This window comes from Lathamus discolor, chromosome 1 (genome assembly GCF_037157495.1).
Source record: "Lathamus discolor isolate bLatDis1 chromosome 1, bLatDis1.hap1, whole genome shotgun sequence".
Lineage (NCBI taxonomy): Eukaryota > Metazoa > Chordata > Aves > Psittaciformes > Psittacidae > Lathamus > Lathamus discolor.
Window position 1 is genome coordinate 27,278,268 of NC_088884.1, and position 27,594 is coordinate 27,305,861.

The following is a 27,594-nucleotide window of genomic DNA, read 5'->3' on the forward strand; positions in this document are numbered from 1 at the left end:
GTGCCAAGTAGTAGAGGGCCACAACTGGCACAGCTGATACCCATAGAAGAGAAACATCTTGAACTTCTACCAAGCCCAGATATTTAGAGGGGGAAGGTGGGATCACTCTGTGCTTTGCTTTTGTTTTGTTCCTTTTTTTTTTTTTTTTTTTTTTTACTTTTTCCTTGTTTTGGTGTGTCACTGCTCCCACCCCCAGTCTGGGGTTTATTTTTTTCAGATATGTACCTCCTGTGGCCTATCATAATAATAATAATAATAATAAGCACATATTTAACTAAAACTTTTCTTCTTTCTTTTTTTGCTGCATCTATGAAGAGATTTACTGGAAAAGCAGAACTTCCAGTCATGCGACTGTCAGAGGGAGAACACATCTGACAAATTAGGAGAACTTAGTAGAAGTGGTTTCAAGGTCTAGGGTTGTTAATATAAGCTGTGTGATATGTGCTAAAGTACGTACTCCAAAAAAATGTTTTTAGTGATACAGATTTGGAAGTGCTTTTCAATCTATTAGCTATCTGTACAGTTGGACAGCTTTCTCTATTGTACAGAAACTGCCTAATAAAACAATGACTTCTGTAGCTGCTTCTAGCACACGTGCTAGTGAGTGTCCAATACGTAGTACTATTGACCAAGTTGGTCATTAGAGCATTTTCATTTAAATTTTGATATAAATCTAGTTTCAGTTTTGTAGCAATCTGTGAGCAACAACAAAATGAGTTATCACCTAAGTGCAATCTTTATAAATGCAACAAGCTTTCTTTTGTCTTGTGACATATGGATAGGCAGCATAGCCAGTAGAAAAATGAGAACTAAAAGCAGTTCTGGGAAAGAAAGGTTAAAGAACGTGCTCCCTTCCTTTAATTTATTGTTCCATTCCCTGTTCTGTACTTTTTAACTCTGATAAATGAATAGGTGAGTAATCACATTGAGATCCCACAACAGACCTTTTCTCTGAATGTTAGGAGGACAAATTAACCGTTACTATCCAGTAATAAATACATGATACTGTCTTACATGCATGATACCGATATCTGAATAGAAGTTAAGTGTTTTTATTAAGTTCATAGAATCATAGAATAGTTAGGGTTGGAAAGGACCTTAAGATCATCTAGTTCCAACCCCCCTTCCATGGGCACGGACACTTCACATTAAACCATCTCACCCAAGGCTTCATCCAACCTGGCCTTGAACACTGCCACAGATGGAACATTCACAAACTCCCTGGGCAACCTGTTCCAGTGCCTCACCACCCTAACAGTAAAGAACTTCCTCCTTATATCCAATCTAAACTTCCCCTGTTCAAGTTTTAACCCATTACCCCTTGTCCTGTCACTACAGTCCCTAATGAAGAGTCCCTCCCCAGCATCCCTATATACATATATATCATCTCCGCTGTTGGATCTTTATAAAGACATTCTGTGACTGCTGCATTTCCCCATCATGCTGTAAATATGGTGAATATAATTATAAGCCATAACTAGTTTTGTGAGTAGTTAAAACATTTGAATACAGTCAGATGCCTAAAAGACCCTAGTGCGAAGTTTGGAGGCTACATTTATGAATCAAACTAAAACCCTGTGGGAAGATAAAATCCCTAAAGGAATACAAATCAAGTCAAATACCGAAACACCTGTAAAGAAAAAAGAAAACACAACCTTGTGTGTGAAGTCCATGACATGTCAATAGACATTATAATAGGTAACAACTGTGTTGACTAAAACAAATAAATAGGGCAGGAAAAAAATGAACTAGTGGCAAATGGATTGTGGTCAGCACTGTGAAGAGCTTAGGAGGTTTTTCTCTTTCTTTTATATTTCTCACCACCACAGGGGTGCTTCTGCAAAATAGTGAGGAAGATGTAATGTAGGATAAAACTTGGTAATGGCAGTATTAGTGCTGTATTTTATGTGTTTAATAACTCTTTATATCTGTGATTCTTTATACTTGTTTTTCTCATATACAGGTAGATAAATTGTTAATACATAAAACATATTATTATAATAATATAATCTTATGTAACTAAATTTTATACATGTGTATATACACAGAGTACTCATTTGTACATAAGTACAAAGCAAGTGTTTTCAGTTCTGCTTTTTTTTTATTTAAGGAAAAAGCAGAGAAATTTTGAAATCGATAATGAAAATGAGACAAAATCCTCAATTTGTCAGGAGTTAAGAAGACTGAGAAGGTGTGAGGGACTAAGAAGAAAAAAGAGTGAGGGTAGAGGAAATTCTTTCGTAGGGTAAGAGCAAGAGGCCTGTAATTCTGAAAAACAATAGTTTTGAAGTTGATATAAGAGAAATACACTTAACAGTACCTAAGCATAATATCTAGAACTTGTTTCTTAGGAGGCCTTGAAGTTTAAAAGCTTAGTGGGATTTAAAGTCTTAAGAATTCATATGTGAATGCCCTTCTTTCATAAGCCAGCTACTTACTTGAGAATAACAAACAGTCCCTGTAGTCTCTCTGCACTAGACTTAGTTCACAATCTTTGAAACCCCATGTGCTATTTGCTGTCAGATACCTGGACTAGGTGTCATTGAAGAGTCAATTTCATTAGTTGCTGGATTTTGGCTTCATGCAAAAAGCTTTTTATACTCAGAAAACATGATTTTCTGAGAAATCACAGACATTTGAAATATTGGTGTTGTTCATAGGTGCTTATGAATTATGTGCTTTGACAAAAGGCAGAAGGAAACGGAAAATATTCAGTAAATAACTACTTTTGCTCTTGGTTTTGCTTATTGAGCAACTACTCTAATTTTATGTCTACATCATATTGCATGTAGAAATAATCTGGTGCTGTTTTAAGATGTTAATGTGTGAGGTCTTGTGTTTGTACAGAAAACTGTTTCGTACCAATCTCGGAGATCATTGCTGTAGAAGAAACAGAACTTAACAAGAAACAACGGATTAGTGGCAGATGGCAAAAAATGGGAAAGCCACATGCTTTCACAGGTAAGGCAAATAGATAAATATACCCCTTCCCCCAAAAAAAAAGCCTGAACCCAAACAAATAACACCCCAGAAAAAAACAATTAACACCAAAAACCCCACCCAAACCAAACACAAAACATCAGAAAAAAGCCCAACCAAAACCCCCACAAACAAACAAAACCACATCTGCCTATTTACATCTAAGATCCTTATTTTGGAGAATAAACCCCTTCCTTTAAGAGCACATGCTGTGTTTAGTTCTTTAGCAAAGTCCGAGCATCTAACGTTTTGGCTGCTGCATGACTCTGCAACATACTCGCTTTATGCTACTTGACTAGAAAATCAAGAGAGGCTGGAAAAATGAGTCCTACATGTTTGTGGTTTTAATGTTTGGGTTCAGAATGCACGTGTGAAAAAGTTCTCTGTATTGCTGACTGCATTCTTAAAATCGAGTGCCAGAAATAGATTTCTGTTTGTTTGGGGGAAAGAGTGGTGATTTTTGTGCTGCAAAGCTGGGGCAAATGTGATTGCTCCCATGCCAAAACTCTGTGTTGTGGAGTACTTTGATTGCACTTAGTCCTTCAGTTACAATGATTGTGATACTGTAGATGGAGAGATAAGGGTGCTTCTTGTCTCACCAGCCTAGTTCTTAATGCACGAGAAAACTCTAAATATTTTTTTTCCCCTTAAATTTCAACTTTGTAAAATTAAATTCACCCTGTTGGTTACATGGGAGTGGATGTAAGGGTTTTGGCTTATTTCCCTTAAGCTTATTTATATTATGTAGACATTGTAGACTTTAATACGGATAAAATAATACATAAGCTCAGTGAACTTTTATGTCTATAATTAGTTTGTGGAAAATGGATCATGTTTGGTTTAAAAAGAAGTTCATGTTTGAGGTTCTGCTGCAAGGTAATCACCTAGAGCAGTGTTTTCATTATGACTTTTTACAGATGTCCTGTTCACACACTAAATGCTTTTGTCATTTGCAGAAATTTGTGCTGGGGGGTTAATTATCACTTCTTTCCAAAGGTAGAGATTTTGGCTGTTTCTCAGAAATCCATTGGTTATTTCACACAACTGCTTCATTGCGCCACTTTTTTTTTTCTTTTCTTTATTTTTTTAATTTAAACAGTGTATTATGTGAAGAAAGCCCGAAATCACCGCTGGCGGTGCAGTGATGTGACATTTTGGTGTGCTGATGAGCACTTGTGTAATCAGTGGATACAGGCACTGAAAGAATTACTTGAAATACAGAGTAAGTTTGACTAAAATACCAACATTTTCAGCATCATTTTACAGGCTTGTATCTCAGTTGCTATTATTCTGATGTATCTGCAGCTTATGTTTAAAAGTTGAGGGAGCTGTCTCATTCTTCTCATCACTGCTTTTGTATCTCGCATATTTGCTAAGCTGGGCAGAGTGTTTTACTCTAATCAGTCAGGACTATAGGTATCTTACAGTTTTGCTCAGATGAAAGTTATTTTCACAAAATAAGCACACATTGGAGGCTTAGCAGAGGCTTTAAATAGGAGAAGTAAAGGGCAGATGTAAGCTTAGATTTGAGGTACTCCAGAGATATGAGGAGAAGGATTGTAGCAATTGTAAGATTTATGGGTGGCTTTTTGTGTGTCTGTCTAACCTTTCCAGTCTCTCTCATCAACAATGTGCTGCAGTAAGAGCTCCCATTAATCATTTCTGAGACTCTTGGACAACTACTTCTCGTAAAGCTAAAAGGAGTTTTGCAAGAGTTATTCCTGAGAGATACCTTGATAGATGTCAGAGAGTGGCAGGATAGAATGGAGATCAGGGATGACCATACCACAGGCAGTGCCCTCACCATCCAGTGTGTAGTCCCACTGTATCTGAGCAGGGTGGGCAGAGCAGGGATGGGAGTAGCAGTGGGTCTGATTTACTGCTCAGATGAGATAATTGAGTCCATCCAGGGAGGCCAGACAGGAGCAGCAGAAGGTGGAGGTGGGACTATAGGTAAGCTGCTTATAGGCCTGAGATCCATCTGAGACACAGAGCTGGAGAAGGGACTGGGTACAAGTACACCTATGATGTGACTCAAGCAAGTACTTAAGGCTCACATACGAAAAATGTATATTTAATAATAGATGTTCTTTTGAACAGGTATTGTAAGCATGCATCTTGCCTCGTGTAATGTATGCAAATCAAGAGCATTAGTATCTCTCTTACAATAAAATATTATTAAAAATGGGGTTTGTGCACCAATTTAGTACACCTCTGAGAGATGTGGCCTGGGGAGTCATCTCTGAGTGCAAGTGTTCATTCTACTGGTATCAAACTATTTCAGAGAAGGTAACAGGTTTCCAGAGAGGGTGAATAGTGCTTTGGATGTGTGGCAGCTTTAAGCCTTTCAGACATTCTAGATTTATTATGTAGGTGTGCTGGCTTAACTCGGTTATTCTTTCCTTTTAAAATAATTATTTAGAATTCCACCCGAGGAAATGTGAATGTGTTAACAGGTCTTTGTGCTCTATCCAAAAAAATGAAGGCTCCCTAGGTGCAGGAAGCATTACAATTTTGTGTATCTGTTAGTAAAGAGGTGTAGTAATTGTTTTCATTGCTACCACCAATGTAAATCCATAACTACTTGGACAAACTTGAGATAACAGTATCAAAGGCGTTTTCTGGAGGTAAGGGCTAACACGCTATAAGGCAAGCACTTGCTGTGCAGTACGTAGTTTGTGAGATATTTCCTTTCCATGGTAAGGACACTGTATCTATATTACAAAAGCCAAGAATGTTGTTTAAATAAATTAATGTAAAAGCATTTCTATGTGTGCTTCACTCACCGGTGCCAAAAGGTACTATTGCTGCCTTTGGTTTGCCTTTTGTCTTGTATGCCTGTGATACTAATGTAATTTAGTGGGAAAGTTCTACAAGAATAACATAATTAAGAATGCAAGACATGGTCAGATAAAAATATTCTGAATTTCACCTGCTGTCTTCTTACCAATTTTGTTTAATGCTGTCAATATCCTCAGTATAATAAAGAGGATAGATGAAGCAGGTTTTACAGCACTTTGATAAAGATTTATAGAGTTGCAATTGTTAATAAAGAGTTGCAAAAGGTGTGTTCACTCTGATGTTTACAGGTTTGGTTTTGTATAGCTTGTTAAATTTGTTTTGTGCACAAAAGTAGTATATTGTAATATTTTTCCATACTGCAGAATCTAGACCAAAGCAGTTGCTTGTGTATATTAATCCTTATGGAGGAAAACGACAAGGGAAGAGGATTTATGAGCAGAAAGTGGCTCCACTCTTCAGTCTGGCTTCTATCTCCACTGATGTTGTTAGTGAGTGATGAATATCTTAATTTATTAATAAACACAGTATGAACCCTTTTAAACACGTCTCGGTACCTGAGGTTCTTTCTGTTTCTTACCTTTTCTTACTTACCTTTTCTTACTAAGGAAATGAAGCTAAGTTGGGGGGAGGAATGGGACTGTTTTCTAATTAAAGCATAGCTAGCCAGAAAATGTCAGCCTTTTGTCAATTTTCTGCTTACTAAACTAAAACTTCTGGTACTTCTGAGCTATTTGAGCTTTTCATTTATATGATGCTGCCTTTCTTCTCTCTTCCAGTTTTATTGTTAAAAACAATTTTCATTTGCACAGTTTTGTAATGAATTATTTTTTGACATGTATTGCAGTGAGTGTGTCTTTCAAATCTTTACTTGGCACACAGTCCTTTGAAATACATTTTATGGGCAAGCTATTGGTCGCATTGGTAATAGAATCATTATGAATAGAATCCTAATGAATTAATAATAAAATTTCTATAACTGTATTATATAGCATTTTATTTACATATAATTTTAATGTGTTTATTTCTTCATAGTAACTGAACATGCTAACCATGCTAAGGACAATCTATTTGAAGTTAATATTAATAAATATGATGGGTAAGTAACCTCACTTGCCTTTTTTTCGAGTCGATATATTCTGTGATCTGTCCTTGTATCTGATTTCTAAAAGTAGTCTTCATTGCTGATAGTTTATTGCAACAGCTGAAAATTCTGGGGCATGTACTTTTCCATAGGAGATCCACATTAAGGAGTATCAAAGGAAAACTAAAGTGTTTCAGTAAACCTGTTCAACACACAGTATTTTCAAGTGTAGTATAACAATGTTTTCATGAGATCTGTGTTCAGAAGATGAATGTAAGATTAATTCTGCTTGTCCAGAAGTTGAGCATTTGCTGATAGCCCTAAAGCTACCCTGAAATATTTTGTGGTAAAGGTGGTCTTGATACATACATGAGTCCAGAACACTGCATTAGTAGCATTCAGCTTGTGTATGAAAAACAAGAACTGTTTATAAAAGCGTCATAGTTCCTCTTGCTATATAGGACTGTTCAAATAATGGCTATGTAATTTGGCTTTATTTGTGTTTGTTCTGTTGTGGAATTACTCTTTTAAAGAAGACCTAATTGAATTGTGAAATTGCATTCCATTATTAAATCTGCTATAGAAGCAGAGTATTTTAATAAATAAGCTAGGCATTCAGCTTCCGGTTCATGGCATGAAGCAAGTTACATAGCTGGAAAATCATGCAGATATATGGAGAACCTATGTAGATAAGCTGTTATAACTAGAGAATATAGAAACAGTACTTTGTTGTGCTTGTTGACAGGTACATATAAACTGGTAAGTTGCACAAATAAAACACTTTGTATCTTTTCAGAGCACTTTTACGGGGGGAGCAGATCTATCTGCATTATAGAAGTCGGGTGAGGGCATGATGTTGATAAGTTGTGGAAGTAAGAAACTACATTTACAGGCTTTGTTGCTAGACTGCTCCCCCTGCTTTCTGAGGAGTGGAGTTTGGTCTTTCTAACATGACTGAGCTTAACAATTGGCCAGAGCACTGCATCTTTTTAGAATCTTGTTATTCTTCCATCCTCAATTTAGGCCTTAATGGCAGTTAGCCTGGGAACTACAAGCTGTCTTTCCAAGCCTAGTATTTTGTCCATCATGTTCAAATGTGTTTCTGTGGTGAGCAGTGATGTTAGTAAGGAGTTCTTGTATTAATACTACTTTTTAAATAACAGATCACGTAGCTATATGGAAGATTTTAAAAATGACTGAACTGCATAAGTACATGTTTCTACAAGTTACTCCTTACATGTACAGGAAAATCTTCTTTGGATTCCTACATCTAGTTGTTGTTCACCTATTTTCTTAGATTGGCTCTTTCTTTTCATTCAGTGATGAGTTTCTTCATTTAGTCTCCAGAGAAATCTCCAAAGAATTTCTTATGGCAAGTGTACTAATCTAATAGCTTAGTGACAGAACAGCTTCTCTTCAGTTACTTCAAATATTCATTCAGTTGCAATGTAGCAGGTTTTCATACATTGCTGCATAGAACCACATTATGCTGTAATGTTGTGCAGGTATTGTCCATGTTTAGAATAAGTCTGGCATGTGTGAATCACTTCCTTACCCATATGCCTACTGCACAAGCCTTTCTAAAACTGTTTCAGGTTGGTGGTTTTTTTTCCTAGCTTTTGAATTAGTTCATAGAATAGTTGAGATTAGAAGGGATCATAGATCTTTTAAAACTCATTTTCTTTTCGGCTCTCCTGAAGTCTTTTAGCATGTGTAGTTTACTCTTGCCATCTGTCTAAAAATTGAAATGGTAGTGCATTAGAAAAATAAAAACAGAATGTAAGAATTGCTCTAAGAAGATCTCTCTTACAATAGTTCTTTGCTAGGGGCTTCCACGTGCATGCATTTCACATCTGATTTTTGCTTTGAGTTTGGTCATGCTGATATTGTGTATGTGAAGTTCTTTATCTGATGGGTCTAGACACTAATATTGTTGTCGTCTCTGAGCCTCTATATAGTGTTTGTTATAGACAGTTCAAGGTAAATATTGTCTCAGTAGTGTTCTGACATGGAAATTTTTGTCCACTCCACCTCTTTCTTAGAGTCTGCAGAGAAAGATGAGACAGACTAAAGCTGAGGAATAATGTAGTTAAGCTATGAGATGATAAATTCATTATAAAAATGAAAACCAAACATCCTTTTCTTCCTTCTCTCCCAGTCTCTTACGTCTTTACTCAGAATTGGACAGTGTGTATTTTTAAGACTGTCCTTCCCATTCATGAAAAAATGACTGGGTTTTTTCAAGCTTCTGCTGAAAATATAATAATAAGTAGACTTAAATCATCAATACTTAAAAACTAAATAAACTAACTTGTCCTATGAACAAATGCTCATTCTGCACTGTCTGTTGCTGACTATGTGGAAGAGTAAGTATTAGCTTATGCACTGAAAATGATTGCTATAGATAACAGTAAGCATTCCTAAACATGTGTGCTGGGGACTACCTGCATAACTTTGGATTTGTCATGTGTGCCTTTCAAATGTATTTGAAATAGTTTATGCTTTTGGAGTTCATGGTGTGCATTTGATCACTGTGCATGAAATGTATATTGCTGTAAAACTCTCTGCTGAGCTTTAACATATTGTGGATCTGTGTAGCTGCTGCATCAGCTCTGACATGAATTAAGTTTGCAAAACGAAATTGCATTTGGTAGCATCTAGAACTCTGTTTCACTATGGGTGGTTATGTAGATATACATGACTTCTGTCTCTTTGGGCTCTCAGCATGTTCAAAAGAAAATGCAAGCATGCACTTTTCTGGTTTTTTACTTTTATATAACATATATCCCTATTAAATTAATATTGTAAAGTATACTTCTGTCTGAAGCCACAAATATTAGCTTAATTTTTCACTATTAGTAAAGATATGCTATTTCCATTTTACTTACTTGGAAAGCTGTACGTACAGTCCTGTTCAGTGTTTCCCTTGTATAGTGAATTTCTGCTGATCCTTGTCTGTCTGCACACAGCAATAAAGGATAAAGATATTAGGTTGCATTCCAACATTTTTTTCTACCATTACAGACATGTGTAGATGCCTTTGCAGTTGTGTAGCTTGATTGTAACTGCCAAGTTGACTGTGGGCAACTATATCACATTAAAAAGGAAGAGAAGAATAAATCAGCTATTTTTGATGTGCCCAGTGCATGCCCTAAGTAGAACACTTGCTGTGTTGTTTATTGACTGTTAGTGTGCATTCTAATTTGTGTTTCCTGGCAGTGTTGTTTGTGTTGGTGGGGACGGCATGTTCAGTGAAGTGATGCATGGTCTCATTGGAAGAATGCAGAAGGACTCTGGCATAGATCAAAATAACCCCAAAGCACCATTAGTCCAGTGCAATATAAGGATTGGCATAATTCCTGCTGGTAAGAAAGGGTTAACTTTCAGTTTACTTTATTAATTTATTCTTGAAATTTCTTAATATTCATAACTCCTTGAATTTAGGCATAAGATACAAGCAATGATATTCCATAAAGACACCTAGCTAAAGCTGTTTGTATCCTGGTATAATTATTGATCACATGCCATTTTATTGGGGAGGGGTATTTTGTAAAGGAAATAAATCTTAATGTGCAACTTTAGAATTTAATTGCTACTTCTTTTGAGTGTGTGTGGCTTATTGTGTGTTAATACAAGATAAGTTGTTGAAAGTAGTACCTTTGCTCATCTGAACATATTAAGTGAAATCTACTGAACAGACCTGATAAGTGTTTCTCCAGTTCCAAGTGCTCCACAGATTTAGTTAGAATTGTACTGAGAACCTCCCACTGGTCTGGCAAACTCCAAAAATTGCTAAAGCTTCCTTTCTCTCTCTTCCCCACTTCCATTGTCATCACAGAAATCAAAGGGCAGCTATGGCTGAGGAAGAGTTCTCAGGTTCCAAACCAAGTTGCAGTTTCTGCCCCTTTTTAGAGGTGCTGTATCTTCACAGTTCTCCATATCCATGTCAGCTGATTTTTCAGACAGTCCTGACTATTGTCATTGAGAGGCATTTGGGCAAACTCATCCTTGAAATTTGGATCTTTGGAGATAAACTTACAATTTTATTGACCATAGGCACTCTTTGTATCAGTCTTGTTCAATTTGGTGTCTCAGGCATTACTTCATCCTGCCCAATTGGTCCCTAAAAATTCCTCAAAGACTGAACTTACAAGATGACTCTCTTTTCCACGACTAAATTCAGTGTTGTAACTCATTAATAGCATCTGCAATTCTGAGGACTCTGTGAAGACAAATGGATGGTTCAGTGTCTTTTCTATGCTGTTCTCTGTCTTGTCAGATGCTTGGGATTTGAATTAAAAAACTGTGATATGAAATAAACATTATGAGCATCCGACTAAACTATAACAGACTTTATGAGAAAATTTAGCACAGGTTATAAAAATACCCTCAGGCTTTAGGTGACTAATTTTATACTTGTATCTTTGTGAAGAATGTATCCAAACCCAAATAGTCTGAATTGTTGCTTGGAAGAAGCTTAACCCTTTCTGCTTGCAGTACAGCAAGAGTTAGATATCTCAAAGCTCCAATGTGGATATCCCCTTACAGTTTTTCATTCTGCTTTTAAGATAGCACACTAAGGGTTCTTTATGGCATTTACTATATAGAAGTATATTCTAATTTTGTTTTTTAAAACTTTGTATTAAAATCAGTTTGTATAGTAAGCTTAACAAGCATAGAATTTGAAGTGCTTTATCCTTTGTTTCTGTTATTTGGGCGAAGTTCTTAACTAAAGGTTTTTGCTTACATGGTTGATTTCAGAAGATTTTGCCTACTTGTGATATTAGAGACCATAAAAGCATACAATTGAAAAAACAGAACCTCAATATTAAGATCTATTTCCTTGGATTTAGGAAATTAACTATAAGCATGTTAAAATTGAAAGACTAACCTTGTTTTTCAACAATTTCTTAATGCATTTTTTCCAGTCGCAACCAAAATGTATGCTCTTCACTGATATTTTAGTATGGCTAACATGTATTATGTTACGTATTCTCTTACATACTTCAGTATTTGTCTGCTTTGTCCATTGTAGCTGTTTGCTATTGAATGTATACTGCATGCTGCATTCCTTGAACTAACATGAGGTGCGGCCTTGTAATCAGTGCTGTGTTTCAAGTATTTTCTCCAAGATGAAGTTCTGTTAATTAAGTTTCTGGAGGTACAGAGGATAATACATATCTTGATCTGTTTGTATATTGTACAATATTTAAAATGATCCATTACTGAAAATATGGGAAAATTTTTATTTACTGAAAAAGGGAGTCAAATCACTGAACAAATCTGAACTCTTTCTTAACACATGTAGTCATCGCAGGAACCTTAGTTGTATATGTGATAGCCAAACCCATGCATTGCAGATGGTCAGGAAGACAGCAAGAGGGGTTTTTTCAAGTCCGTGATAAAGCTGTTCTCAGTTCATATTTGCTTGATGTAGAGCTCTGACTGTGTGACCCCAACAGATCCTGTAGTTCTCTAACTAGTGTAAGAAGTCTGTTCCAGAGTAAGTGAGATCCTTAAAAACTACTTTTTTTTTTTTTTTAACTAAACGGACCGTCCTAAAATACAGCAAGTCAAAAGGAATAATGAAATATAAACTATGCTTTTAGAAAAATTTCATCCCTGATGCTCTTTTTAGTCCTTTATAACCAACCTTTTTCTAAAAATCCTAAGATCTCATTAATAGATATTGGAAACAAACCCATAGTTCAGAGAATAAGTTCTAAGGCTCTGTGTGTCTTCTGATACATGGAGACAGCTTCTCAGTGAGGACAGGAGCCTCGGGTAAGGTGGCACTGAATTGGTATTTTTTCCCCTTTTTTTTTATCATTTATTTCCTAATGTCAAGCTGTGTTAACAGAAGCATGGCAGGTTGTGGTTTGCGTTTGTGATTAAACTGTGTCTGTATTCAAACTAACAGTTCAGCAAACTTAATCTTTGCTCAGAAATTGTCAATTTACTTACACAAAGGCTTAAAATTACAAATGAAGGAGATTTAATGCTAAAAAGCTCTCTTCTATGTAACCATTTCTGAGTAATTGGCTCTATTTCATAAGCAGAATCCCATTGTGCAGGCTCTTTTTTCCTTATTAATGTTGGATGCTACTTCTAAATCATGACTGACTTTCTGGAGCAAACCCTGCTTGGCCCTCTTTTCTTTTCCTTGAACAAATGTGTGTCTTTCCTTAGGGTGTTTTCTGGTTAAAAAGTATCATTTATTCTTGTGTTTTATGGTACATTTTTATGAAATAACTTATGTTTTTATTGGCATGAGTAAAGCTTTTACTCAAATAGCAGTTTTAACTTCCAGATTTCCCTTAGTTGCAGCCAGTCTTCTAATCTGCTGCTGTAAATTGACTGAGTGCTGTTGTAAAGAGATTTGCTGTTAAAAGTACTTAGAGGTTGTAGCAACCTACCAAAATTCTGCATTGCAATGTGGTAACCACAAGTCAGCACACCTACAAAAACTTCAGTTTAGTTATTACTTCCTCTTAGTGTCATCTAGCCTTAAAAGCCCATTCAGCCATGGTTTCTCACTGCAGAGTGGTAGAGTGCCTCTATAGAACTTAAAACCAGAAAATCATTTCGCTTATGACACGTGGTACTGAGGTTTCATCCACATGTTTTAGTTTTAAAATTATACTCTCTGGAGCAAGGGGAAGTAATTTGTTTTTCTCACTAAACCCAGCATAGAACAGGAGGACAAAGCTGTCAGCTGCAGATGGAGGATTCTTTACTAAAGGAGCATGTGTTAAATACTCTTGTGATCTGAGTAGGCAGGAAAATGAAATCTTACTTCAGTCTGTACTGTGGCGTATTATTAATGCATTTGTTCTTCAAAAAACAAATAAGTCTGCCAGTCTACCCTAGGGTTAGGGGGAAGATCTTCCTTGCACTAGGGAGGATGGAGTAAAGTGTAGATACAAAGTGTTAATTGATATACTGAATTAGGCATGTAGTGTATCCAGATCCCTCTCACTTTCGTTGTGGTCAAGGTACAAACTCTAATGGACTGAAGCATGCAACGTGATTATAATCAGCACGTTGATGTGTGGCTGTAGAAGTTGAGAATACTAAAGACAGCACAGGAAGGTGTGTAAACTCTGAGTAGGACCATGACTGTATGCCCAGGCCATTTATCTCTCCCTGTAACAGCAGCTTCCGCACTTACTTTTGAATGTGTCAGATCCTTGTCATTTGAAAGTCACTTCCCAGAAAAGTCACCATATGGATTTTTTCAAAATTCTCAGTGCTGCTTGCACAAGGGCATGCACTTACTCAGTCATCACCATGATTCATCTGGTATTTCGTCTATGAGGTGACTGTGTGCATTGTGACTTCACAAAAATACTTCAAATGTATGGGATCCCCACTGAAGTAATCTTACCCATTTGCAGTACAGAATCCTGTTGCCATGCTAATTTATCTTTGAGGATTCTGTTTGTGCTGTGGAAGCACCTGCCCTTGTCAAGGGTATCTCATATGGAGCACTAAAAGTATTTATATCTTTACTAAATTTGCTCTTTTCTATAGCATCAACATCTAGCTGAATTACTTCTGTCACATGCTCAGTTTAGTACTTCCAGTTCTTTGAAATCTGTGCAGCCTTCCATCAATAAAGGCACGAAAAAGAATCCTGGAAGCCCACAGCATGTGTGTGTTCTGGTTTAATAATTTTTCAGATTAGTAATTCTAGCAGTTGGGGTTCTGTTTTTGTTTGGTGGTTTTGTTTCTGAGTTTGCTCTTTTGGTTGGTTGGTTTTGGGTTTGGTTTTTTTTTTTTTGGGAGGGGGGGAGAGGGTTGTCTGCAGCATCAATGGCATGAGCTCTTTGTACAACCAGTAAATCGTCAGATTTTGTTTATCGCTTTGGTGGTTCTATGACTAAAGCTAGCAAGGTGGTATCTGAGCACCTGTCTGCATAACTTGTCTACTCACAAATAACTAGCAATATTTGCATGCAAAGGGGAAATCTGGGGATTTAGCTGTGCTGTATTCTATGTAATGCAGTCCATCACTTTGGTTTCTTTAATCTTGCAAAAATGGTTTGTGGGGAGTACATACTCTTTAATATTTTAAATACATATCTCGATCATTTCTCCTTATAATTAAAAGGAAGGATTTCCTTGATAGTTTTTAAATTACTAAATTTTATTTAAAATAAAAGTAGTGTTTAAGTTTGGGGAGGGAAAAGATGTAGAAGAGCTTGCCTATAAAGAACTATGTGGCTCTGTGATAACTCCTAATAACAGACAGACTTTAGCTAAAACAGGTAATGAAACTGGGCTCTAGTGTACATAATACATGGTAAAGATTCAAAGTAATTATATGTATTTTAACAAAGACTAGTCAATGTGCCCTCTACACACTTCATATTTTCAGTAAACTCTTAATACCAAAATACCTGGGATGAGAGCTTTCTTTAGCTGGGAGAGTTTGGACATTTAGTTTGGGATTCAGCTATCTACATGTGGTGGTATGGTCCCACTATCATTGCAATGCACTAGCCCTGTGCAAGACAACTGTTGTGCTAGAGTAGCAGCTGGAAGCCAAGCAGAGTAATCTGCAGCACTCCCTTTAGGGTGAGTTACAATTTGAAGTTGATACTCAAATTTTCTTGCTTATGTTTAGGTGTCTGCAGGTAAGATGAGCATCTAAATCCATGTTATAGCAGGGGGCATCTGGTCAGTATAGATTTTAGAGCCTGTAGAGTATTCAAGACCCACCTATTGTTCTAGAATTCCTGTTTGGTTATGAAGTATTCAAAGAGATACAAATCTTTAGTCATAATGAACATTTTAGTGACCTTTAAACTAGTGCTGTTAGATTCGTGCTTGGTGTGGTGTTATGACCAGTTATATTCTATTAGAATGTACGTAAGGAATGATGCTGGTTTTGTTGCTGCATACTACCAGCCCTGAGAGAGGAAAAAACCCCAGTATTTTGCTGCTTGTAGTTGGTACTCCACTGGCACGTCTGGGAAAGAGGAATGATTTGGCAGGTGTTAAACACTGTCGTTGTCTTCCCCAGCCTCCTATTTAGAATCTCAGAATTAATTTCAGGCTTCAGATCTAACTTTAGCCCTCCCTTGCTAGTTAACAAATGGAAATAATAATAAGTTCTATAAAATTTTCCAACAGATAAATCAGCTTTTAATTGACTACAGAATACTAAAGGGAGGTAAGCCTTCAGTGTCAAAATGTAGCTTGAGTGAATCCCCCCTCTTCTCCTACCTGGGCACAGTGTCCCTGCCCATGGCAGGGGGGTTGGAACTAGACGATCTTAACGTCCTTTCCAACCCTAACTATTCTATGATTCTATAGTGTAAGACTGTGGAAATTCTGCTTACATCAAGACAAATGTGACTTAAGGTAATTCTAGAAGCCGAATGCAGACAGATCTTTAAGAAATGAGAAAAGTTGGATGAAATGTTGTACGTTCATCAGTAAAAGTTCAGGTCAGACCTTTTAGTGGCTATTTCTAGTGGCTATTTTATATTTATTTATTTATTTTTCTTCTCAAAAGTAGTGAGATTTTTTTTTTCTGCCGAATGGAAATTCGCAAGTGTAGAAGGCAAAATGAAACTGAAAAAAAATGGCAGTAAAGCATAGCTTCAGTATGAATACTCTACTGAATATTTTTGGCTCTAAAACTCCAAATGTGGTGTAATAACATCATCTGAGTGCCTTTTCTGTTGCAATACTGAGAAAAATTGGAGTCCCATTTCCTGTGTAACAGCATGTACTTGTCATGGTCCACTTGCACCATTTTGAACCTCAGCCTTGTAGAGAGCATACATTTGGTTGATAGAAGCTTCTCTCAATGCCCTTTGCTGGTAGGGGAAGTGGTGTCTATTTCCTGAGAGTTGGAGGGGAAAGGATTTTCTTTGCTCCTGTTGACAACTATATATGCCCTGACTGTTTTCAAAGTGAGAAAGAACTAAAAGTGCATTTTAAATCGTGGTTGTTCATTCCTCCACTTTCAGTTTTCTATTTCAATTTGATTAGGCCTCAGAAGTGAAGTACGCTGTATCTGAGCTGCTCTTCAGCTAGTATATTAGTACCAATTCTGAGAACCTGTATGTGAAGAAAGTAACTTTGTTTTCTGATATCCAACCTTGGCTTTAAAGAAATTCAATTTCAGGGAAGGGATAGGAGAAGCTACAAGATGAATTTGGAGTTAGGTATTGCAACAAGTGTGATTTAGTATGTCTGGCCCCGGCTTCCAAGTCCCTGCTGCAGAGCAGAAATCAGAACCCTACATTAGGCTCTTAGACTGCTTTTTATAGGGATCAGGGAGAATTTCCTGTCTCTAACCAGCGCCTAAAATACTGAATGGATGCACTGACTGCAGAGTTGCCTGCAGGTAGTTATTTACAAAGACAGAATATAGGTGAAACCTAAATCTTCCCCCCTTTCTTCTTGTAGGTCTTTTGTTCAAGACTGTAAAGGCATTTCACTATCCACTTTGCTCACCTGTCTATAAACTAATTACTGAATGCAAGTATTTACTAATTTTCAAATAATAGAACTAAGCAGGAGTTTCTGGTTTAAGATGCAGCTGGAGGAGAGGGTGTAGGCAGCCTGGAATTTAGATCTGTCCCCCCCAAAAAACAGGATATCAGTTAATTTCTTTTCATGAGATCTCAATGACTAAAAAATCTTGAGGAGAATCAGTATATGCCTTCCTTCCCCTCCACCCTTAATCACTATAAAAGATGTAATGTAATCCTGATTATTTTTTTTAATGTGAATTAATTTATTTCCCTTCACTATTTCTTGTTTATGTAGTGAAAATATTTGTACTTTCTATGGAGAGAAACAGCTCTACTTATTGCGGGGGAGGAGGGTGAGAGGGAAAGTTACCTTTTAATTCATAATATTGGTATCCTTGTATTTACTTTGTTCCATAAAATAGAAAGGGGCAAGCCAAAGGAATGTAGTGCTTTTGTTTGGAGAACCGTGCCCATAATAACTTGTTTTGAAAGGATATTAATTAATCTCTAGTTGTTTATTTTTCAGGATCAACAGACTGCATATGCTATTCAACTGTTGGCATTTCTGATCCAGTGACATCAGCTCTTCATATTATTGTAGGTGGGTGATCACAGTTCACTGTTTCATTATGAAAATGGTGAAAATAGCCTAAACCACTAATTCATTTAGTTCTTTCTCTGTGTCTGTGAAATACAATTTGAACATAATGGCTGAGTTGAAATATAAAATTTTTGTCTGCGATTTAAGTGATTTGGAATACAGGAGGTTAAAAATAAATAGCCTTCTCCACTATAATTCATTGTTTCCATGGGATCATAATGTTTTGAAGCTTTATTCTGGTGCTGAAATTTTCAGGCATTCTCGCATGCTTTTGAAAATAACAGTAAAATACAATAAGCAGTGTAAGTTATTGCACGCTTTTTCTTTCTTTCTCTCTCTTTCTCTTAAAGGAAGCTATGACAAGTGCATGTACACTTGAATAGTTGCACTTTGTACTAGTTACCCAATTGTCCTGTGCAATTCAGTGCTTCCATGCCAAGTTAGAAATATGGCTTCTGCTTGCCCAGAATTAGCTGATAATTTCCCATTTTCACCATCTGTAAGTCATATATTTGAGGAGGAACTAGGGAAGAAAAACAATTACTCTTCAGTAAATGTTTTTTGACATGTCGTCATCATTAGAGATGCTAACATTGCCACTTCTCAAAGTCCTCTAGTAATGGAGGACCTGAACTGCATGAGGGCCGAAGAAGGCAGTTTAGCTTATTCAGTCCATCCTATATGCTACATGCTGAAGAACCATAGTCACCCAGTTCTTAATACTGAATTTGAAAAGTTGTGCAAGGTAGTCTTCAGTTCAGATGATGATGTGTAATGATGATGACCATTATTTCGTTATCACTTGTATGCTTAACAGTTACAGGTTTAGGAGCTGGTGTTGCACAAGTTTACACATGTGCTTCTCTATTACTAACTTACGATTAACTCTATTCAGTGTATATAGAGTTTAGGCCATTGGGCTAGGTTTAGAGAGATGGATAGACTTCAGTTGGATTATTAAACGTAAATATACACACCCACCAACCCCACCCAAACCCACTACCACTCCAAAGCTTGCCTTATGAGGACATCAAGAGGTGATATATGCTTTGTTCTTAGGGATTTTCAGGACTTGACTGGGTAAGCCCTGCATAACCTGATCTGATGTTGTAGCTGAGCCTGCTTGGAGTGAGAGGTTTGATGAGGAACCTCCTAAGGCCCCTTCCAGATTGAATTATCCTCTGATATCATGACATATAATCTCATAGAATTACATACAGGATTAAGTAGTATCCGGTAAATGTATAGATCACTTTGATCCCTTCCATAACATCCCCACTTACTGCTACATGGTAAATGAATGTATGTTCTTCATTATAAATTTTTAGCATTTTTATCTCTTCTCACTTAATGCATAATGCTTTTTAGATATTAGTGAAATTAGTATTAAAACTTATTTTCCCTTTCTGCATGTGTAAGCAATATATATAGATATATGACATATATGACATAAATACAATGTTTTTTAATTTTTTTAGATTTTGTAACATTAAAGTTACTATCATGTTTGCAGCTGCAAACAAAAGAAGTCTTAATTCAGCCTTGCACTTCTAACTTTCATAGGTGACTGTCAGCCTCTGGATGTCTGTTCTGTACATCATAACAACACGTTTTTGAAGTACTGTGTGTCATTGCTGGGTTATGGTTTTTATGGAGATGTATTAAAAGATAGTGAAAAGAAGCGGTGGATGGGTCCAATGAGATATGACTACTCAGGTAACTTGTGTCATTATTGCATTTTTTTGTCAGCACATAAACATATCAGAACAGTTGATGTTCTCTCCAAACCAACCTCCTCTGAAGCATTTAAACACCAGAAACAGACTGAACCTGATCTTAAACTCCTTGTAGTACCACGTACATTGGATCACATTATGTAGAGGTTCATAACTTTGGGGACAACATTTATAGTGTGCTTCTTCAAGTTGTGTTGAATATATATGACCTAGTGATATCTACCTAAGAAGTAGTATCTCTTCTGTACTAATCATTTTGACATTCTTTTCAGTCAGTTAAAGGTAAGAATGCCTCTGTCTTGGACATTCAGGTGATGGAATGAATTGTTAATTTTGTTCTTCTTCCAGCACTAATCATAGAGATGAGCGGTTTAGCCTAGTTAGCCAATATCTGGATAAATTCTATACTACTGGAGAGTATTTTTTTGCCGCCTTTGATTTGTCTTGTGTTAGGGAAAGAAGATGCAAAAGCAGAATTTTAATAGTATTAGGCCAGTTTTAAGATTTGATAGTGATATATAGCTAAAATGTTAGTTGGCTTTCAAAGATGTTGAGTAGTAATGGCACTGTTGGCCAATGTTAGAAAGTTGAGGGGGCTGCATCAAAAGGAGTGTGGCTAGCAGGTCAAGGGAGGTGATTCTGCCCCTCTACTCAGCTCTTATGAAGGTCCCTTTGAACCCAAACCATTCTATGATTCTGTGTATGCAGAGGTGTTTGCAATGTGGATTTATAGTGATGTAATGCTGCTTAATATTTTTTTATATATATATATAGGCTTCAAGACTTTTCTTACTCATCATTACTATGAAGGAACAATTTTATTTCAACCAGCAAAACACACACTGGGATCTCCAAGAGATAAATATACCTGCAGAACTGGGTAGGCTAATGTTTAACTCTGAATATCTGACATGCAGCCTGTACATAAATAGATGTCACAGAAATGTTGTTTCTAATATCAGAACACTTACTCTGAAAGACACAAGCTTGTAAAAGAGGTTTATTGACATTATTAAAGAGGGCACCATGTTATTAGGTAAACAGAAATGTGAAATGCAATAAGACTTTGTTAGCTGTTCCCTCTCCTCCAACAATTTTAAATGAAGAACAGTGTCCAGTCTAAGAGCCATGGTACCCACTTACAAGGTGCTGAGGGTACTAGGCTGTGTTACTGTTGATAAATTTAATGTCTGGATGCCTCATGGCTTCTGCAAATAGAAATAATTATTCAGAAGTTCTCAAATGTTCACACTGTAATTGGATCTAGCAATTTTGGTGGTTGTTTTAGTGCCACGACAACAGCTGGCATGGCTTGTCCTGAGGATATGTCCTCAGTGATCACCCTATTTAGCACTCTTTTTATAGACAGCTACAATGCCGTATAAATTCTGTGTGTTATTCTTCACTTGTTTCTTCAACCAGGGAACCTTCCTCAGTCTCCCAGTGTTCCTTCCTTTCTCTTTGCTTTCACCTGTTGAAATTATGCAGCAGTATTTATTCTTCTTTATATATGAATGTATCTATCAGACATATAGTAGTTGTTACAGCAGCAAATGCAACAGCAGGATACCAAGGAGCCAGAATCTTTGGCCAGAAACTACATGGAATTTGTTGAGATTCTGCTGTGTTAGCGCTATGACATACTGCAGATCAAGGTCTCCAGTACTAGCTGAATGAACTATTCTGATCCCTCTGGTGCCTTGATGCAGGAGAAACTCCAGAGGGAGAAAGCTGTATCCAGGTCTCAGCTGGAGAGTAGAGAGTACCTGCTGCCTCATGTGGGATTTTATACATCCTGATAATTGCTGGAAGGGAAATAGGGATGGGTACAAGCCATTTAGGAGAATTCTGGAGCGTGGTGATGGCAGTGATTGTGCAGATGATTGACAAGTTGACCAGGACAAGTGCTCTGCTGGTCTTGTTACAGAAAAGGAAAGTGGGGGATGTAAAAATTGGGGGCAGCAGTGACTGGGAGATTACAGAGTCTAAAATCCTGAGAGAAGTAAGCAAGACAAAAGGAAGAATTGCAGCTCTGAACTTTGGGAGAGCATATTTTGGTTTATTCAGGAATCTTGGCAAGATTCAATGGGAGACTGCCCCAGAGGACAAAGAGACTCAGGAGAGTTGGTAATTTCTCAAAGCAAAAGAACAGCCCATTTTGATACACAGAAACTTGAATAAGAATGATTAATAGAAAACCAATATGAATGAGCAAGTATCTGAGAAGTAAAGAGAAGGTGCAAGTGGAATGGTTTACTTTGGAAGAAACCAGAGACATAACCTAAACACACAGGGATGGAGCTGACAAAGCCAAAGCTCAGGTTTAATTGAAATCAGTGAGGCATGTGAAGGGTGTTACTTCTTACAAAGGGATTATATAAGTATAGCAATCAAAGCTAAAGGCTAAAGGACATGTGGGTCTGCTGCTTAGTAGTATGGGGTACCTAGTGATAAAAGATAGGGAAAAGTAATAGAAAATTACTCCTTTGCCCCAGTTTCCACTGATGATGTCTTCCCTGAGGCTTTACAGGTACTTACAGGTACCAAAGGCCTGTGGATGAGTGGGAAATGGTGAGTGTTACATACCTTAACTTTAGCAAGGCCTTTGGTACTGTTTCCTGTAGTATTCTTAAAACCAAAATGTTGAGATGTGGTCTGGATTAGTGGATGGGTAGAGAACTGGGAAGATTGTTAGAATGGTTGTGAGTGCCAAGACCAGTTGGCAGCTGATAACTAGTGGTGCACCTCGGGGATCAGTACTGGGGCTAATACTGTGCAACATCACTATCGGGGACTGGGATGGTGTCAGAGAGTGCACACTCAGCAGTTTCATGGATGGTACCAGATAGGGAAGAGTGGTTGACATGTTGAAAGTCAGGGCTGCTATTCTGAGGCCCCTTGGCTGAAGAAATGGCTAGTAGGAACCTGCTGAAGCTCAGAAGAGGTAAACATCATGGGTGAATAGTCTCATGCAATAGTACTGACTGACAAGGAAGGCAGCTCTGCCGAAAAGAACTTTGGGATCCTGGTGGACAACAGCTGTATCTGAGTAAGCTGTACCTTGTGCGTCTATGCCGCAAGGAAGGCCAGCCTCCTAGGTTGGCCAGTTGGCCATGCTGCATCTTGGGGCAGGGAGATCTTGTAATGATTGGGTAAAACAGAAAAGTTGAACTGAATGATAGTTCTGTTTTCAGGAACTGAGTGGTATTTTTGTTTTCAGATGTTACATTTGCAAGAAAAGTGAGCAACAGCTGGCACAACAGCAGAAGAAGTGTGGATTAAAACATGAAGGTAATTTGTCAGAAAAAGCGTGATAGTGTAATTATACAAATTACTGTTTTTCAGAATATATCAGTTCAAGTGTGTGTGTGGTATGGGTTTTTTAACTATTGTGAGTTACATTGTTTCTTTAAGTTTAAGAAAAATACATGTAAATATGTGGAAAATATGTAAGGTGTCTTCTCCATCCAAACCTCAGAAAATGCTGATAAATTTTACTGGTCACTTGTATACTTCAATGGGTTTGGTCTCTCTTCCTCAGGTGAGATATATTTTGTGAAATAGGACTCTCTGTTCTTTTTGTGAGAAGGGCTCAACTGTAAACTGAGGCAGTACAGAAGGAAGCAGTTTATTAAGACAGCTTTTAGAATAGATCAGGTTTAAAGATTTGTGTTTTCCAGTGCAAAAGTCATCCTATGGAAAGCTGTTTAATAAGAAAATGGGAGGCAGTGAACTTAGACAACTAATAACAATCTAGTGGCCTGAAGTATTTCTGTACAATATCCTACAGTATATATCAGTATAAACGATAGATAAGATTTCTCTCCTCTTTCTCTTGTTACATTATCCTTACTCTCTTTTTTTTCCTTCTGTTCCAACCTCTGCCTACACTTCTAGGGATTTTTTTTTTTTCTTTATAGGCAGAACTCTGCCTGTCTTTAAAACAACTGTCGATATACTGGATTCTGTGCTGTCATCTTCCTAGTTGTATCTTTGTCTGACTACTGTGTCCTAATGGGGAGCACTTGTGGCCTTGCTGGAGTAACAGATACAGATTCAGTTGACCGAGTTTTGCTTCTGATCTGAGTTTGTCATCTTGGATAAACCCTTCATTAAACAGCAGGAAGCCTTCCCATGGGTGCTTCCTTCTGCCTTTACTCTATTTTTTCTTTTCTTGTAAAGCCCAGTGCCTAAACCCATAATTTTCTTGACACAACCATTGGCCCTTATGACCTGGATTCTTATAATTACAGTTATTTTGCACAGTGTCTTTGCCAGGTTCTAGACATTTGTTAGCAAATAAAGTATCATCATACTATAGAGATTCATTGGTACCATAAAGACAGTATATAGATTTTTATGCCAACTTGAATTCCTGTTACACATGCTTATATATAGTGCTTCTGTCCCAGCTACTGCTTTTAGATCTTTGATGTAGTCAGCAGATGGGCAGACTGCAGTGTTTCTTGAGTTGTTTTAATTTGTGCCTAGATTTAGCTGAAGAAATTGCTTTACATAATGTTTTCCTGGGAGCTAAATGTGATAGTACGGGTTTTGGTAAGGGAAAAAAACAAAAACCTGTCTTCTTGAGAAATAACTGTAGTACAGAATTACCAAGCTTTTTCCTTTTGTTTGTGGAGGTTTTTTTGTTACTGTTTTGGGAGAGGGAGGGTTGTTTGGTTTGGTTTTTAAATCTGCCATTTTGTTAGCTTTGATGGAGCACAGGCAGGAGAAAGTCACACGTTATCAAGCCATCAAGACTGCTTTAGCCAGCATTGCCCAAGACATTAAGCAGATAATTATGTAGGATATTGTTTACTTAAATCCATTTTACTTCTGCTGGCTGGCTTTCTTTGCAGTCCAGTCTCTTCTGTGTTTTGTACTGGTAAGCAAACAGTAACAATCAACTACTCTTGATTTGCAATGAAAAGGATTTTAAATCACCACCTCAGACAAGCTTTTTACTCAGCAGGGTGTGTTGGCTGACTCTCTCATTGTGTACTTGGTTTGTGTACAATTTAGGTAAGTTTAGAAGGAGACTTGCATTGGCTGTCAGTGAGCATATTTCTTTGTATTGTGCTGAAGTCTATGTGTATGTGCTGAGTAAACACTGTGAGTACTTGATGCTGATTTCAGCAACTTGCCATGTATTTATACACAATAGACAGTTGAAATGAGCTTATGATTGCTCTATTGTATGAAGGATTTGTTTTGGTGAGTTATTTGTGCTATTACAGTGATGCACCCCACTGAATGCTTACGAAAGCAGTTGGTCATTTAAAATGTAATAAATATCCTGACTTGATTCTGACTGGAATGGTAAAGCTTTTTTTTTTTTTTGGTTAACATACTGAAATTTATACTGTGTAGTACTTTTCCCACCAGATGAAAACAAGCTATTACAGTAACATTCATAAGCATTCTCCCTTAGGTGATTTGAGGCTTATTTATTGCAGTGAGCATACCTTAAAAGTTAACACGTGTAGCACGCTGTAGACTAAATTCTTAATGTTTCTCAGATAAAGAACAAAAGGATTTATCAGTAAAGGGTGTTGTTTTATTTTGTTGTTTGTATATCAGAAAACTTGTAAATAAGCACTTGTATAGTTCTGGACACAGATGTTTCCAGTTGTAATAGTTTCTTATGTTCTATTCAGTTACCTTCATCTCTGAGCAGGGCCTCGTCATTTGCCTACAGCCTGAACAAAGTCATTCTGTAGTTTGACGTTTAAGTTTTTCTCATCTCTCTTAAGATACACCTTTTGAATATGATTTAAATTATTTCTTTCTGTATTGTACTGTTTGAAAGCAACATAAAAAGAACAGCAGTAAAGCAAGCAATTCTAAAACCACTCTGGCTATTGCTGTGAAAATGTTGAACTCAAGAGCTGCTTTTTTTTTTTCTTGCTATTACTGTTTGGTTCGTCAGGAGATAGAGAGGATAGTGTAGATGGAAAAAGAATAAAGTTTTTGGTTTCCTTTAAGTCTTTTGTCACATTATAATCCTGCTTTATTTTTCCCAGAGTTCTGTTTTTCTTGGTTCTGTTGCTGAAGTGTATACAGTAAGAAGTTCCAGTGAATAAAAATTCAAGGAAGCAAGTAAAGTTCAAAGAGCAAAGAACAAACGCAGCATACTTTCCAAACTTTTTTTTCTTCTTTTTTTCTTCTTTTTCTGATGCATAAAGCTTGGAAGAGATCAATTCAAAATGAATGCATCATAGGTTTTAGGTTCAATTACCTTGACAGTTGTAAAAAATGATTCTTTAAAGTAGATGCGAAGTTCCTAAAACTAAGACAGTAAAAAACAGCAGAATTTCAGTGCATGAAATATATAGCATAAATGTTATCTATGGTCCCATTAGAGAAGCACCTTGAAAATAATGATAACATAACCCAAATGTGGGGAGCTGAATAACGTTACATTACTATGTCCATACCAGGTAATATGCCTCAGAACCTCAACCTTGCTGTTTTTTCATGGTTAAACTTTAATACGCTTATATAAACAAACTTGATCATTTTTCTGTTCAGTCCTTAATTTTACCCCCATCATCAGCGATGGCACTTCACTCCTGAACTCCAGTCTTAGAACTGTGTGTAGCTTCATAGGCTATTCTGCAGTCATTACTGCTGTGGAATTGTTTGTTTGAAGTATCTACATCCGCTCATATTGAGAGGGGAATAGGAGTGTTATGGCTGCTTCATGGCTTTTTCTTTTTGCAGTGAGGAAGGTGATTATATGTAATATAAAAATGCAAAAGCATTTTTAAATCTTTTTTTTATCCATAGTCAAGAAAATACAGATTAGATGACAACTCTGTGCAGTGCCTGCCACTGTTTCTTTGTTCTAGAAAATTCCTCTGCCTCCTGGTTTAGGTCTGTTCTCTAACAGAACACTGTCATGTTGAAAACAGACTTTTGTACTGGTTTCCAGAAATCTGTAAAGATTTATGCACAGGAATGTTCAACTCTGTTAATAGTATTAATCTTCGGACATTTGGGATTGGGATGGAAACAGACTACCCAAATAGCACTGGTTCTGAATCTGATGTGCATATGTCAGAAATGGTGATCAGTTTTAGTAGATAATCACAGTCTGTGAAGGGAGAAAGAAACTTGCTCTGTTAGTATATGAAAAATAAATTTATTTTTTAAAAATCCAGTTTTAGATATTTATTGACAGTGCATGAATATGGGCAGTATAAACTTGTAAGCTGCCAACAACAGTTGCTTCTTAGTGTTCTTCTGAGTAGATCAAATCATAACCTATCTCCATGCCTTTATTTATGTGTTTCAGAAGAAGAATGGAAGATTATTAAAGGGAAATTTCTCGCCATTAATGCAGTAAATATGAGCTGTGCCTGTCCACGAAGTCCGAAAGGTCTTTCACCAGCAGCTCATTTGGCAGATGGTTCAGCTGACCTCATCCTAGTTCGTAAATGCTCAAGATTGGATTTTCTACGGTATCTTGTCAGACATACAAACCAGGATGATCAGGTGTGTATTCCCTTTGGCAGTGAATTGTCCAGTGTCAGTCTAAGTTGTAAATACTGATATTCTTATATGAAAAAAACATTTACAAAGCAGGTCTGTTGGTTTTTCTTAGTTTTTTTTTTTAAAGTTTATGCATTTTGGGTGACAAAATCTCATCATGTGTACCATTAAAAAAAATCATTCTAGCTAACTCAAACATCTGGCTGTAGCATTCTAATAAAAGTCCAGGTTTTCTAATTGAATTCTGGTTTATAATATTTTCCATATATTTGCTGTTTGGACAATATTTACAGTGATTTGTCACAAAAAACTGTTCACAGCAGTGCAGTGTGAGGTAGAAGTTGTATTGAAGAATAATAAATCACTTTTTGTAAACTGCATGAAAATGTGGTTTAGAAGAAAGTTGCC

At 36.9% G+C, this 27,594-nt stretch overlaps 1 protein-coding gene across 1 annotated transcript in view; it reads left to right on the top strand.

The window, feature by feature from the left end:
* The window catches only part of CERK (ceramide kinase), a 40,557-nt gene that overhangs the window by 7,164 nt on the left and 5,799 nt on the right, over positions 1–27,594 (top strand). Inside the window, exons 2-11 of the mRNA XM_065665360.1 lie at positions 2,848–2,961; positions 4,079–4,201; positions 6,144–6,269; positions 6,814–6,877; positions 10,082–10,227; positions 17,882–17,956; positions 19,520–19,672; positions 20,467–20,572; positions 22,913–22,983; positions 26,990–27,189. Coding sequence (XP_065521432.1) covers positions 2,848–2,961; positions 4,079–4,201; positions 6,144–6,269; positions 6,814–6,877; positions 10,082–10,227; positions 17,882–17,956; positions 19,520–19,672; positions 20,467–20,572; positions 22,913–22,983; positions 26,990–27,189 — 1,178 coding nt within the window. The remainder of the gene's footprint in view (positions 1–2,847; positions 2,962–4,078; positions 4,202–6,143; positions 6,270–6,813; positions 6,878–10,081; positions 10,228–17,881; positions 17,957–19,519; positions 19,673–20,466; positions 20,573–22,912; positions 22,984–26,989; positions 27,190–27,594) is intronic.